Source organism: Arvicola amphibius, chromosome 5 (genome assembly GCF_903992535.2).
Source record: "Arvicola amphibius chromosome 5, mArvAmp1.2, whole genome shotgun sequence".
NCBI classification, from domain to species: Eukaryota; Metazoa; Chordata; class Mammalia; order Rodentia; family Cricetidae; genus Arvicola; species Arvicola amphibius.
The window spans coordinates 119,274,994-119,289,323 of NC_052051.1; the positions used below are offsets into that span (position 1 = coordinate 119,274,994).

Below are 14,330 nucleotides of genomic sequence, written 5' to 3' on the forward strand. Positions count from 1 at the left end.
GCGAATTAAAATATTGGGAGTTTTAACAAATCTAGAAATGGAAGAAGAATTTCTTTTGTAGTGAAAGTCTCCCATCTCAAGTTATTTCCTGTCTACCAGATGAAAATGGGGGTAGATGTGTTAAAACAGAACAACAAGTAGAAGCCCAGGTCCCACTTTTTGGACATACTCAAGCACCTTCTACGCTTCCTCTCTGAGTGTATAAATGCTTTACTTTTGAACTTGCTTATGGAAGTGGCTTTTCATAAGTGGTGCATTGTGTCATCACAAGATAAGGATGAACCAGCCACTGTGATTAATGATGAAAGGGAATACTGTTGGTCAGAATTGATGTTTCATGACAGTTAGTTCTTGGAGGAAGCTAAGTGTAAGGAAATGTGACTTGAACACAAGGCCAAGGCAGCGATGATGGTTTGTGTCCCGAGCCCATTCCCCCTCCCCTCACAGCCCCCATCTCATTGTTGTTTGTAAGGAGGGAGGGAGCTCTTAAGTCTATTTTTCTAGTTTGGTGAGTTTGAAGTGAGCTCAGAGATGTGTGCTTAGGTTTACAAACCAGCATCATTACGGCCTTTGTTTTAGACACAGTGAGGACTGATGGATGCCTGTTTCTGGAGAAGAGGAGGGGTTGCTCAGGAGGGATAAACCCACAAGAACAGGCCAGCCTTTCTTGGGGGGCTGCTGCTGTTATGCCCCACTGCTTCATTGAGACCTCCTGATACCAAGCAACCGGGGCACAGCCTTGTGAAGTCAATGGGCAAATCCTCTGGCGGAGGCTGAAGGGAAAGAGCCAAGGACCATGGAGGCAGGGATTAGATGGAGCCATTTAAAAAGAAACAAAAATAAAAGCAAGAGTAACAAGCAATGGAAGGGATCTGGTCTCAGCCGGCCTTGCCAAGCAAACTCTGGGAAGCCCCGTGGAGAAAGGATTTTCTCTGAGTTCCCTAAAGTGTTTGTGGTGCTTTGGCCATTACATTCCCAGGCTGTTTCTATGGCATTTACCCAAAGAGAAAGCAGTGTCATGATGCCCCTTCCCTTCCCATTGGGTACCGCTTTCTCAGCCTCATGAAATAAGTCTCTGGCTTCAATGGAACTGTTTAAAAGGAAATGGGTGGGAAGGCATGGGAGATATATACTGGCTAGGCCTGATTTTTCACAAAGAGAAACTCTCTAAGAGTAAACAGTGTTTATTTTTTGTTGATTTTTTTCAAACAAATGGAATTGCTTAATTAAAAAAAAACCTTATCTCTTCGCCTTAAATACTACAGACAATCTCATTTTTATCGCAGCAGACACCTAGAAACAAAACACGGAACCCACCAGAGAAAACTGGGCAATGAGTGAATGCATCAGAAATTCAAGTCGACTATGGGAGAATTAGTGCCAGTTGGCAGCTCTCGGTTCTAAATAGAAGTGGCCTGAGCCTACCGAGTTGGACAAAAGTTTCTTAGAATTGGGGAGCTGGGAACATTGAACTCCTTTTTAATCCTATTCCAATTGTTTTATGCATAGGGAAATGAAACGCAATGCATCAAATGAAGACCCAAAGAAACATTTAAAAACTCGTTTGACTAGTATTCAGTATGTGAGACTAAGTAATAGCTTGTCCTCCTAGTTAACCTTGTCCTGGAATATATATAAGTTATTTGTAGCCGCCACTGCTATAATGTTTTCTGAAGGATGCCAAGCTGTATGCAGGATCTTTTTGCTAAAGTCCAGACTGTCCACACTGATCTCGTCTTTTCTTCGCTTGCCCCCGACACACACTTTTCGGGGTTTGAGGATAGCCCGGGGTTTGCTGTTTTCCCTCGAGGCCTCAAGCGTCACATCACGCTTGGTGTTGCGGTCGAACATCCTGAAGAAGTTGTTGTAGGAGCCGGTCATGATGACACTGCAAGGGAGAGGGGAGATGAGTATGACAGAGAGAAGGGTGGCAAGACATCCCCAGAGCACCTTTCAGGAGCCAAGGAGGCTTAGCATGGACATCTCAACTTCCAGGGGCCAGAGGGTTAAACTGGGAGCACTGACGTCTTTTTGCGTCATGAAAAGTTTCAAGCTCTTTGACTGGGCTTAGGTTGAGAAAACCATCAGTATTTCTTATTTTTATTCCATAGAGATTTTTTGTTCTTGGGTCACTAATATGGTCCAGTTGTTATGATTCTAGGGTTATTGACTTTCCACTAGTGTAAGGTGCAGTGGTGTGAAAGAAAATGCCCCCCACAAAGGAGTGGCACTTTTAGGAGGTGTGACCTTGTTGGAGCAGGTATGGTCTTAGAGGAGGTGTGTCACTGTGGAGGTGGGCTTTGAGGTCTCATATATGCTCAAGATTCCAGTAGTCCAGTGTCACAGTTTACTTCCTGGTGCCTTTGGATCAAGATGTAGAATTCTCCAGCACCATGTTTGCCTCCCAACCATGATGATAATGGACTGAACCTCTGAAACTGTATGCTACCACCTCAGATAAATGTTTCCCTTTATAAAGAATTGCTATGGCTGTGGTGTCTCTTTACAGCACCAGAAACCCCAAGACAGGAGGCCACAATGAGGAGGTCTAAGCAGGAACACATGGAACCAGCAAACTATTTTCCAGGTTTGACACACAATTGTTGTCTTAGAATTTCTGGGCTGTCTGAGCTCAGGGAACTTAGCTTGTCAGTACTGAAGCAGCGACCACCACAGGGTGGCCTCTCTCCTTTTAGGACCCAGCTCTATAATCTGATGCTTCAGAAAATGTGTCCAGAAAATGGATGCCATGATCTTACCCGGAGAGACCATAAACAGATTTGACCACCCTAAATCTAAATTTGGAGGAAAGCATTGTTTTTGCAGTCTTTCTGTCCTCGGGGATGTCTATGATTGAGTGGGAGAGTAGCGAAGGCCGAAGACCTTCCAGCAGCAGGGTACTGAATCTTTAAAGCTGGCATTTCAGATAGGTGACAGGCAGTGGGGAGATATGGGGTGCCGCCTGTACCCCGTGTGTACCATCTCATGGTGGCTGACAGATTGTGTTTGGAAAGGAATGCCTAGTGTCATCTGTGTTTTGGTGGAGGAAAATATAAACTGGTAAGGCTGGCTTGCTTTGGGAACTTTGTCAACTGCATATTAATCAAAGGTTGAGTTTTGTTTCACTGGCCAAATAAAGGGATGCTATGGATAAAGGGGTATCTATCTGTCTGGGTGCTCCAGTGAACTGTCATGGGGATACGGATACAAGGGGCTCTACCTCCACAAGCACAGCTTCCAGTAGCTCATGCAAGGGAGTTTCGGGGGAGATGAAGGTGTGCACACTGACAACGAGTGTGACAAACACAGAATGCACGTGTGCAAGGCCACAGGGTGTAAGTACCTAGCCACTTGATTCTGCAGCTTCTGGGACACTGATGTTCACTTCTCTATCAAGATCTAGCTTACTTTTAGGCAAGTCAGAAAGAATATGTTTTAGCCTTAAATATCTTAACTTTATCCGAACCCTAAACAAAATTCCCAGTTTTGATATGGAAGAACTGATCTTAGGACTCGAAGCCGCAATTACTGCTTGCCAATGTTTGAGTTTGGGCTATCGCACCAGTTCTCTGATTCCCCAACTTTTCACTTCCTCAACTGGGAAATGGAGATGATGGAAACAACCCTGCTGGATTGTGGCTGGGATTAGAAGACATGTGTAAAAAAATGTCTTGTGCATAGACACCTAGTTGTCATTGGTTATGAATCTATGTTAATGAGGGGAGAAATGGAATAACAATAGTTGTGTGAATTCTATCAACTAACAATGACTAAGCGGTAAAGGAACGGGCTGACTTCTTTCCCTGGGGACTCTGGTTCATATGGTTTAGTTGCTTTGCTCTCTTATCCTGTGATAAACTGGATAGTTGCAACACGGGTCCTTCACTACATGTTTACTACATCTCGTTCAGCTGAATGCTACAGAAGAAGATTCGGTGGTGGTTTGGGAAGGGGGCGAGATAGTCAGAGACCACGGCACTGACTTGAAGCTGGAATCGCAGAATGGCCTGCTGTGCAAAAGTCCCATGCTATTGAACGCTAAGCCACCTTCATCAAGGAGCTAAGTGAGCCCCAACAGCCTGCATCTAGTTTACAGCTAGTCAGAGAATCATCTGTACTTGTCAGACTGAAAATGAACTATTGGGAGGTAATATGAAGTATTGTAGAAATCAAGGGCCTTAAAACACTAATAAATCACTCTGAAGGAATGTGATAAATGAGATTGGCTCGAATTCTGTTAATGAAGCACTACAGCCTTCAGTCAGGTCTGCTCTAGCAGCTTCCAGGGGATAGGTCTAGTAACCAGAGTTATGCAGGAGAGGATTTCCTGGTGTCTTACCAGGGGTCTTGCGTAGGCATCTGGCCCTCGCTTTCGGGTGCCTTGTATGTCAAAGACACCATTTTCTTGTTGACACTAAACTGTCATCTGCACCAGGCTGGAAACTAACTTGGGGCCTCACCGCATCCTTCTCTTTACAGGCTTGGCCACAGACTCCAGTTCGTGGCCTGTATAATGTATCCTGGCCAGGTCTTGGGGTCCTCACTGAACTCTGTTTGGATGCACCCCATTTAGGGCAAATCGTCCAAAGGCTCCTCAAGGAAAGACTCTCAGCCCAAACACAAATGTTTCTTACCTGTCTGACCCATTCCATACACATTCAAATTTATCAAAAATGCAGTCATTTTCGTAGAGGGAGCACAACTTGCTGCGGAGGTAGTCATGAACCTGAAAGGAAACATCAAGAACATGGCATCAGCATAAGAGGGGCGGAGTTCCGTAAACACTGCTGCGGTGACGTGAGCTGTTCAGCCCTTTGGCACTGCAGCAGGTGGCTCTGCACTGAATGCAGGCTCAGGGCCCTGTCTCTAGGAGGAAAGCCTGCATCAGTGAGCTTCTCTCATGTCAATGTGGACTGAAGAAGGTTGCTTGTGTAGATAGTGGCATAATGCAGGAGTCCGTAAGTGGTAGTATTATGTTTTGTTTTTATTATTGTTGGCTGGGGTATGCCTGCACGATGTGTGCGTGCACAGGTGTGGCAGGCAGAGGACAGTTTTGTAGAATTGGGTTTCTCTTTCCACTTAGATGTGGGTTCTGGGGATTGGATTAAGGTCATTAGGTGTTAGAGACTAGTATTCATTTAGGCTTTTGATACACGGCTACTCATTACAAGTCTGCTCTGGGCTTGAGGCAGAGCACTGGGGAAGAGACCATAGAATGGAATAGATCCATGAGAAGTTTTGGACAGTGCTAAAATCACAGAGCATGGAAGTGTGGAGAAGGGCATTGAGAGACGAGGGACATTATTTTTTGTAGGATGAGGGTGCAAGGTTACATGTGATGAGCTAACACATGGCTTCTGTGGAGAGTGAATGAGTCTGAATGGCATCTGGAGGAGAGGCTTTTGGACCTTAGGGAAGAGCATGCGCAGAGGGCCACAGGTACAAGTCCAGGAAGGAGTGTGACAGACCAATGGAGAGTAAGCAGATCGTGAGCAAGGGGAAGAAGGACATCACAGGAAGGGCCGCCACATCTGTGTGTTCCAATGAAGGGTAAGCACGCATGGCCAAGGGCAAGAGATATCACAGAAAGGGCCACCAAGTGTGTGTGTTCCAGTGAAGGCTAAGAGCGGAAGGCCAAGGGCAAGAGTCTGGCTTTCGCTTCACTGATGATCGCTCAGACTAGGGCAAGGGCAGCAGCTAACATTTAGATGGGGTCTGGGATCTTTTGATAGGACACAGAGCAACCCTGCGGGGTGGAGCAGAAAACTGAGTCAAAGAACGTTCCTGACCTCTTGGCTGAGTATGAGATAACTGGTTGGGCAGGAGGGGCTGCTGTAGTTCTTCTGAGGAGGCAGAGAAAGCCCTGGATTTGAAAACTGAATCCCTTAATGAAAGAGAAACACTGATAACTCAAGCTAAAACGAAGGTAGAGGTGAAAAAAATATTCAGGCTCTCAATTAGAAAACTCAGGGGGAAAGCCTTTTAGATAGAGAAAAAATATCAGGTCTCAAAGATTAAAGTAGAGGAATTAGATCACACAAATAAAGAACATGAAAGATTAAAATTCACACAGAAAAGGACTATACAAGAACTGTGGGACACTATGAAAAGATCAAATCTTTGAACTATAGGCATAGATGAGGGAGAAGAATCTCACGTTGTTGGCACAGACCAGACCTTAAAGCTTATAGAAGAAAATCTCCCCTAAGGAAAGACACATCCATATAGATACAGGAAACACAGAACAGCAACAGAAGAAGAGCTCCCCATGATATAACATAGATAAAACACTAAGTTTATAGCACAAAGAAAGACAATGAAAGTTGCAAGAGAATAAAAACCCCAGAAATAATTTACAAAAGACAATCTATCAGAATAATAGCTGATAGAAGCCTCGAAAGTCAGAAGAGCCATGAACTTCAAATTCAAAATGGCAATGGAGGCTAACTTTGATGACTGGACCCGGCCAAACTATCATCTATAGTTGAGAGAGAGAGATGAAAACTTCCTATGATACATATAAACTAAAAGAATTGAAGCCCACTAAGCCAGTCCTCTGAGGAATAAGAATAGCCAAATGACTCTAGAGAGAAAATGAAGTTATAATTACTGAAAAATGAAGTATGATTAAGAACACAAAGAGCAAAATAAAACACACACACACACACACACACAAACTGACTATAATTAACACAAACCTTTCAACGATAACTTAAATATTAATGACCCTAATATTTCAATTAAAAGACACTTTGGCTAAATGGATTAGAAAACAGAAGCAATCAATCTTTCTGTCTATAAGAAATGCAACTTTAAAGATATGCAGGTCTACAGAGAAAGAATAGAGAAAAGTATTCCAAATAAATGGAGCCAGGAAGCAAGCCAAGCAGGTATTGCTATCCTAATATTATGCCTTTATATAAAAATTAATCGGCAGAAAAGCAGGTAGGCTAACTGCAGATCTTCACCTCACCCTCCTCTCTTCCAAACCCTGCCCCAGTCTCATCCCCAGCTCTGTAGCAAATCATCTGCTGCAGCCTGCCCTTCCTCTCAGATCTCCAGAGGATCAAGTAGACCTCTTCCCACCGCATCCTCCCTTCCCCCAACTCACCCTTTGGTCCCAGGTCACACAACTTGGGGATTCCCTGGGAAGCCATAGGCCACACCTCCCAGGGAAACAGGTAGGCTAACTGCAGATCTTCCCTTCTTTCTCTTCTCCTCCAAATCCAATCCCCCAGTCTCAGCCCCAGCTCTGTAGCAGAACACCTGCTATGGTCTGGTCTCACTTTCTGCCCCCATTAAAAGGCAGTAAAGCAGATACTGGTGAAACACCTTGCTTTCTCCTTCCTGTGGACCCCCTTTCTAGCCTATTCCTATTGCTAAGGGTCAGCTCTTAATACCTAGAAAATCATTGTACCTGGAACCCCCAGTGACTACACCTAGTGGGATCACAGAAACATTCTATACCAGGCAACACACAGCCTAAGGACACTGTCCTAAGAACCAGAGAAGGCAACAGAAATCAAGGAACACACTACCCAAAAAAAGACAGGACCAGAAACCAGCACCTAGAATTACAGTCATCCCAAACTCAGATGCCTGGATACCAGTGTGGAAACATGATGACTCCCAGGGCAAAGTCTCCACAAGAACCCTGCAACCCTACTGCAGTAGTCCCTGAGAAATCCAGCATAGCAGAAGCACAAAATAAAATTAAATATGATAGAGGTCCTTAAAGAGGAGATAAATAACTCCCTTAAAGAAAACTATGAAAACCCAAACAGTGGAAGGAAATGAATAAAAATAGTTCAAGACCCCAAAGTGGAAATAAAATCAAAGGAAACCGAAACCCAAACTGTGGCAAATCTAGAAATAAAAAAAATCTAGGAACTCAAAGAGGAACCTCAGGAGCAAGCCTCACCAACAGAATACAAGTGGTGGAAGAAAGAACCCCAGGCATTGAAGATAAAAGAAATCGATACCTTGGTCAAAGAAAATGTTAAAGCTAGAAAACTCCAGGCACAAAACATCCAGGGAATCTGGGACACTGTGAAAAGATCAAATCTGTGAACAACAGGAATAAAGGAAGGAGGAGAAACCAAGGTCAATGGCACAGGAGATATTTTCGATAAAACCATAGAAGAAAATGTCCCCAAACTAAAGGAGATGCAGATCAAGGTACAGGAAACACACAAAACACCAAATAGACTGGACTAGAAAAGAAATTTTCTCAGCAGATAATAATCAAGACACTAAGTGTATAGAACAAAGAAAGAACATTAAAACTTGCAAAGGAAAAAGTAACACATAAAGGCAGACCTTTTAGAATGACACCTGACCTTTCGATGGAGACTCTAAGAGCCAGAAGGACCTGGACAGATGTTCTACAGACTCGGTGAGACCAAGTGCAAACCTGGATTACTATACCTAACAGAACTTTTAATCAGCATAGATGGAGAAGGACATTCCAGGAGAAAACCAAATTTTAACAGTATCTATTTACATAGTCATCTTTCCAGAAGCTGTTAGAAGGAAAACTTCAGCCTGAAAATGTTAAACACACACACACACACACACACACACACACACAATGAACACTGCTGATTGATAACTCAACATCAACAACATCAATTCCCCAATAAAAAGACTAACAAAATGCATGTAAAAACAGGACTCATCCTTCTGCTGCAGCCAAGAAATACACTTTAACATCAAAGATCACCTTGAGTTAGATAGACATAATCTCAAGGTAAAAGGATGGAGAATGATATTCAAAGCAAATGGAACTAAGAAACAAGCTGGTGTTAGCACTTTAATATCTGACAAAATAGGCTTCAAGCCAAAACTAATCAGAGGAGATGGGGAAGGACACGACATACTCATCAAAGAAAAAATTCAAGAGGACATCGCAATTCTTTATATTTATGCAGCAAACAATGGCACCTAAGTCATAAAAGAAACACTATTACAGCTTAAATTACACTCAGCCCTCACACGCTGACAGTGGGTGACATCACTACCTCACTCTTGCCAATATACAGGTCATGCAAAGAATAAACAGAGAAATTCTGGAGCTAATTTATACCATAAACCAAATGGAACTAACAGATGTTTACAGAACATTTTACCCGAACACAAAAGAATATACCTATTTTCAGTACCTCATAGAACTTTCTCTAAAACTGACACATACTCGGACACAAAGCAAGTCTCAACAGATTAAAAAAAAAAGTTGAAATAGCATCTTGCATCCTGCCTACTCACCATGGATTAAATAAAGCTGGATATCAACAACTACGGAAACAGAAAGCTTACAGGCTCATGGAATGGAACATCTCACTACATTCAATGAAAAATGGGTCAAGACAGAATTAACAAAGAAATTAAAACTTTTAAGAATTGAATGAAAACGAAAACACAACATACCAAACTTAAGCGGCACAATGAAGGCACGTCTTAGGACCCACATTAAAAAAATTGGAGTGTGTCAGGCAGTGGTGGCACACACCTTTAATCCCAGCAATTGGGAGGCAGAGGTAGGCGAATCTCTGAGTTTGAGAGCAGCTTGGTCTACAAAGCAAGTTCCAGGACAGTCAGATCAGTTACACAGAGAAACCTTGTCTCGAAAAACAAAAACAAACAAACAAAAAAATCGGAGAGATCTTATACTAACAGTACCTGAAAGTTCTAGAAAAAAAGAAGCCTCACCCAAAAGGAGTAGATGGCAAGAATTAATCAACTTAGGGATGAAATCAATAAAATAGAAAAAATAACCACAGACCAGGGAGAATATCCAAATTAACAAAACTAGAAATGAAAAGGGGGTGTACAACAGATACTGAGGAAATTCAGAGAATTAATTATAAGGACATACTTTAAAACCTGAACTTCATCAAGTTGGAAAATCTAAAAGAAATGGATACTTTTCTTTTCCTTTCTTCTTTCCTTCCTTCTTTCCTTCCTTCCTTCCTTCATTTTTTTTTTGTTTTGTTTTGTTTTTCGAGACAGGGTTTCTCTGCAGCTTTTTTAGAGCCTGTCCTGGAACTAGCTCTTGTAGACCAGGCTGGCCTCGAACTCACAGAGATCTGCCTGCCTCTGCCTCCCGAGTGCTGGGATTAAAGGCGTGCGCCACCACCGCCCGGCCCTTCCTTCCTTCATTTGTCCTTCCTTCCTTTCCTTTTATTTCTTGAGACAGGGTTTATCTGCGTAATAGACCTAGCTGTCCAGGAACTCAATTTGTAGACCAGGATGGCCTTGAACTCCACTTGCCTCTGCCTCCCAAGTTCTGAAATTAAAGGTGTAGGCCACCACTGCCTGTTGGTTATTTTTTTTTGATACATGCCACCTACCAAAATTAAATAAAGATCAGATAAACAATTTAAACAGACCTATTACCCCTAGTGAAATGGAAGCAGTCATTAAAAGTCTCCCAACCAAAGAAGGCCCAGGGCCAGATGGCTTTAGTGCAGAATTCTACCAGACTTTCAAAGAAGAATTAATACCAAACTCTTCAAGTTATCCCACAGAATAGAAACATAACGAACATTGCCAAATTCATTTTATGAGGCCACAGTCACCCTGATACCAAAACCATATAAAGACTCAACAAAGAAAGAGAATTACAGACCGATTTCCCTTATGAACATGGATGCAAATATTTTCAATAAAATACTTGCAGACTGAATCCAAGAACACATCAAAAAGATCATCCACCATGATCAAACAGGCTTCACCCCAGATTTGCATGGATGGTTCACCAAATAAAAATCAGTAAATGTAACCTACCACATAAACAAACTGAAAGACAAAAACCACATGATTATCTCATTAGATGCAGAAAAGGCCTTTGACAGAATTCAACACCCCTTCATTATAAAAGTCTTGAAGAGATTAGGCATCCAAGGGAAATACTTTGACATAATAAAGGCAGTTTACAACAAACCCATAGCCAAACACCAACTTAAATGGAGAGAAACAGAATAATTCCACTGAAATCAGAAACAAGACAAAGCTGTCCACTCTCCATACCTATTCATATAGCATTTGAAGTCTTAACCAGAGCTATAATACTACTGAAGGATATCAAGGGAACACAAATTGGAAGAGAACAAGTCAAAGTATCTTTATTTGCAGATGATATGATAGTATACTTATGTGACCCTAAATTTTCCACCATCTATTTCCTATAGCTGACAAGTTCTTTTCAGCAGAGTAGTCGGGTATGAAATTAACTCACAAATCAGTAGCCCTCATATAGACAAATGCAAAGGGACTGAGAAAGAAACCAGGGAAATAGTACCCTTCACAATTGCCTCAAAAATATAAAAACATTTTCTCTACTCAAGCAAGTCAAAGACTCGAGACACTGAAAAAAGGAATTGAAAATAGTAGAGAATGGAACCTTCTCCCATGCTCATGGATTGGTAGGATTAATCAGGAAAAAATGGTCATCCTACTAAGTGCAATATATAGCTCCAATGCAATCACCATCAAAATTCCAATGCAATTCTTTACAGACCTTGAAAGAACAATTTTAGCTTCATGTAGAAACACAGAAAGTCCAGGATAGCTAAAAACAACCCTGAATAATAAAAGAACTGCTGGAGCTATCGCTATCCCCAACCTCAAGTTGTACTACAGAGTTGTAATGATAAGAACAGCATGATTTGGCACAAAAACAGATATGTTGATCGATGGAATTGAAGACTCAGACATAAATCTACACACCTATGGTCAATTGATTTTTTTTAAATAAAGAAGTCAGAAATACACACTTGAAAAAAAATCTTCAAAAAATTGAGCTGGTCACATTAGATGGTTGTATGTAGAAGAATCCAAATAGATCCATATTTATTACACAAACTCAACTCCAAAACTGATTAAAGACATCAACATAAAACCAGATACACTGAACGTGATACAAGAGGAAGTGAGGAATAGCCCTGAACTCGTTGGCACAGAAAAAGGCTTTTTGAGCAGAACATTGCCAGCAGAGGCACTAAGAATTAATAAGTGTGGTCTCATGAAACTGAGAAGCTTCTGCATGGCAAGGGACACCATCCTCAGGATGAAGAAGCAGTCTACAAAATGGGAAAAGATTTTACCACCTATACATCTGATTGAGAGCTAATATCGAAAATATATAAAGAACTTAAACTTGATATTAAAAAAGAGCTAATTAAAAATGGGGTATAGATCTGAATAGAAAATTCTTAAAAGAGGAAATACAAATGGCTGAGAAACAAAGATATGTTCAACATCTTTTGTCATGGGGGATATGTAAATCCAAACCACTTTGAGATTTCATCCTACCTTTCAGAAGGACTAAGATCAATAAAACAAATGACAGCTTAAGCCGTTGAGCAAATACAGAAAGGGGAACACTCCTCCATTGCTGATGGGACTGAGAACTTATATAAACACTATGGAAACCAGTATAGAGGTTCTTCAGAAGATCAGAATTGATCTACCTCAAGATCCAGCCATACTACTCTTGGGCATATATACCCAAGGGATGCTTCATCCTTGCTCAACCATGTTTATTGATGCTCTATTCACAAAAGCTCCAAACACTGGAAACAACAAGCTACCCCTCGACGGAAGAATGAATAAAGAAATGTAGCACATTTGCACAATGGAGTATTACTCAGCTGTTAAAAAAGTTAAACCGTGAAACTTGTTAGTAGATGGATGGAATTAGAAAAAATAGTCTGTGTGAGGAAACACAGACTCAGAAAGACAAATATACTACACATTTGCTTATATGTGGATGTTAGCTGTTAAGTCAATGATAAGCAAGCTACGTTCCATAGAACTAGAGGTTAGGTATAGAGTAAGGGACTGGGGGTAGGGATCTATCTTCCTAGGAAAGGGAAATAAAATATATAGTTATGGATAGAAGGATGGGTGTGACTGGAATGGGAGAACCAAGTAGGAAGGGGGAGGGAAGAGAGGAATAAGGGAGGTAGTATGCGGGGAGAGAGGTAAAATATATAAAATTCATATATATATATATATATATATATATATATATATATATGAAGGTGATCTAAAAGGAATCAACAGATAATGGAGACAGAGCCCCAACTGGATATCTCTTATCACCAAATGAAACTTCCAATACCAGGGATGGGCCACATCTAATTGGGTTGTTGACCAAAGCGGTCCCATGAGAAACCCCAAACAACCCAGGCTATTGCCAAGGCTATAGGTTGGTATCCATAAACTGATGGCAAGGCTCTATTGAAAACAACACCTACACAACATTGAACATGGAGAAGACCAGCGGATGCCTACCTAGAGCGACCATTCTAGGTAGATACCATTCTAGTATCGTTGGTTTCGGTGGTACTCTGTGCGCTACCCTTTCCTTCCTGCTCGTGTCTCTGAAGACACCACCTTCAGCACTTCAGGATGATGTGGGGTTTTGCTCTCAAGTCCACATGCTCAAAAGGAGTGCCCTGTTGCTCATGACTACTGTTCCTGTCTTATTCTCAGTTCCTTTGATGTCACACATTCAAATTCAACTTCTTGCTATCCACGTCATCAAAAGCAGAGAGTCATTCTTTGAAGCAAGTTGAGTACCCCCTTCTCTCTCTCTTTTGTGTACCCCTCTCTCTTCCATTCTTTCTGCCATCATTTATAGTGACTCAAACACCTGGCTATTAACTACTGGGTCCATCATATTCAATGATTTTCCTTCCCTGCCCCACTGTCACAAGACTACAACAGTTTCTAATGTGAAGTCTACTTCCATTACTACTTCCTTTCTTTTTAGTTCACAGTACCTTGTTTCCGTCAGTTCTTCAAGACCATTGACCCAAGCGCTTTGTTCTTCCTTAGCTCCTTAGGGTTGGCATCTGTCATGGCAACTTCGCTCATAATGTACAAGTTCAACAAACCTCTCTCTTTCAATTCTACTCTTTTAAAACTGCACCACTTGGTGAACTCCTTCTGTTGCTTGTGCCAGGCAGGTGAATGTGATTGGAAGACACAATCACATATATTTGTCTTAGTTTATTAAAAATATTTTTTTTACGACAAGTTTTCATGCATCCCAGGCTAAGGATGTCTTTGAACTGATTCTCCTGCCTCCACTTCCTGCATGCTTAGATTACAGGTGTGTCCCACCCTGCCCTGTTTTACTGGGGAATGGACGGAGGGCTTTTTGCATTCTAGGCAAGTACTCTATCAGCCAAGTTATACTCCCAGTTATTCCAAGGTTCTAAGGTTTGGGCGGACAACATAAACCTCAAGCTGATCCGTGAGTAACCTTATAGTATTCCCCCTCTGTTAAACGAACATTTTAAGTATCTTCTCCTTATTGAACA

At 41.7% G+C, this 14,330-nt stretch overlaps 1 protein-coding gene across 1 annotated transcript in view; it reads right to left on the reverse strand.

Annotated features, from left to right (window-relative positions):
* Positions 1 to 1,608: 1,608 nt before the first annotated feature.
* Ppp2r2b (protein phosphatase 2 regulatory subunit Bbeta) overlaps positions 1,609 to 14,330 on the reverse strand; it is a 382,372-nt gene continuing 369,650 nt past the window's right edge. The window contains exons 9-10 of the mRNA XM_038330949.1: positions 4,635 to 4,726; positions 1,609 to 1,888 (exon numbers count right to left, since the gene is read on the reverse strand). Coding sequence (XP_038186877.1) covers positions 1,609 to 1,888; positions 4,635 to 4,726 — 372 coding nt within the window. The remainder of the gene's footprint in view (positions 1,889 to 4,634; positions 4,727 to 14,330) is intronic.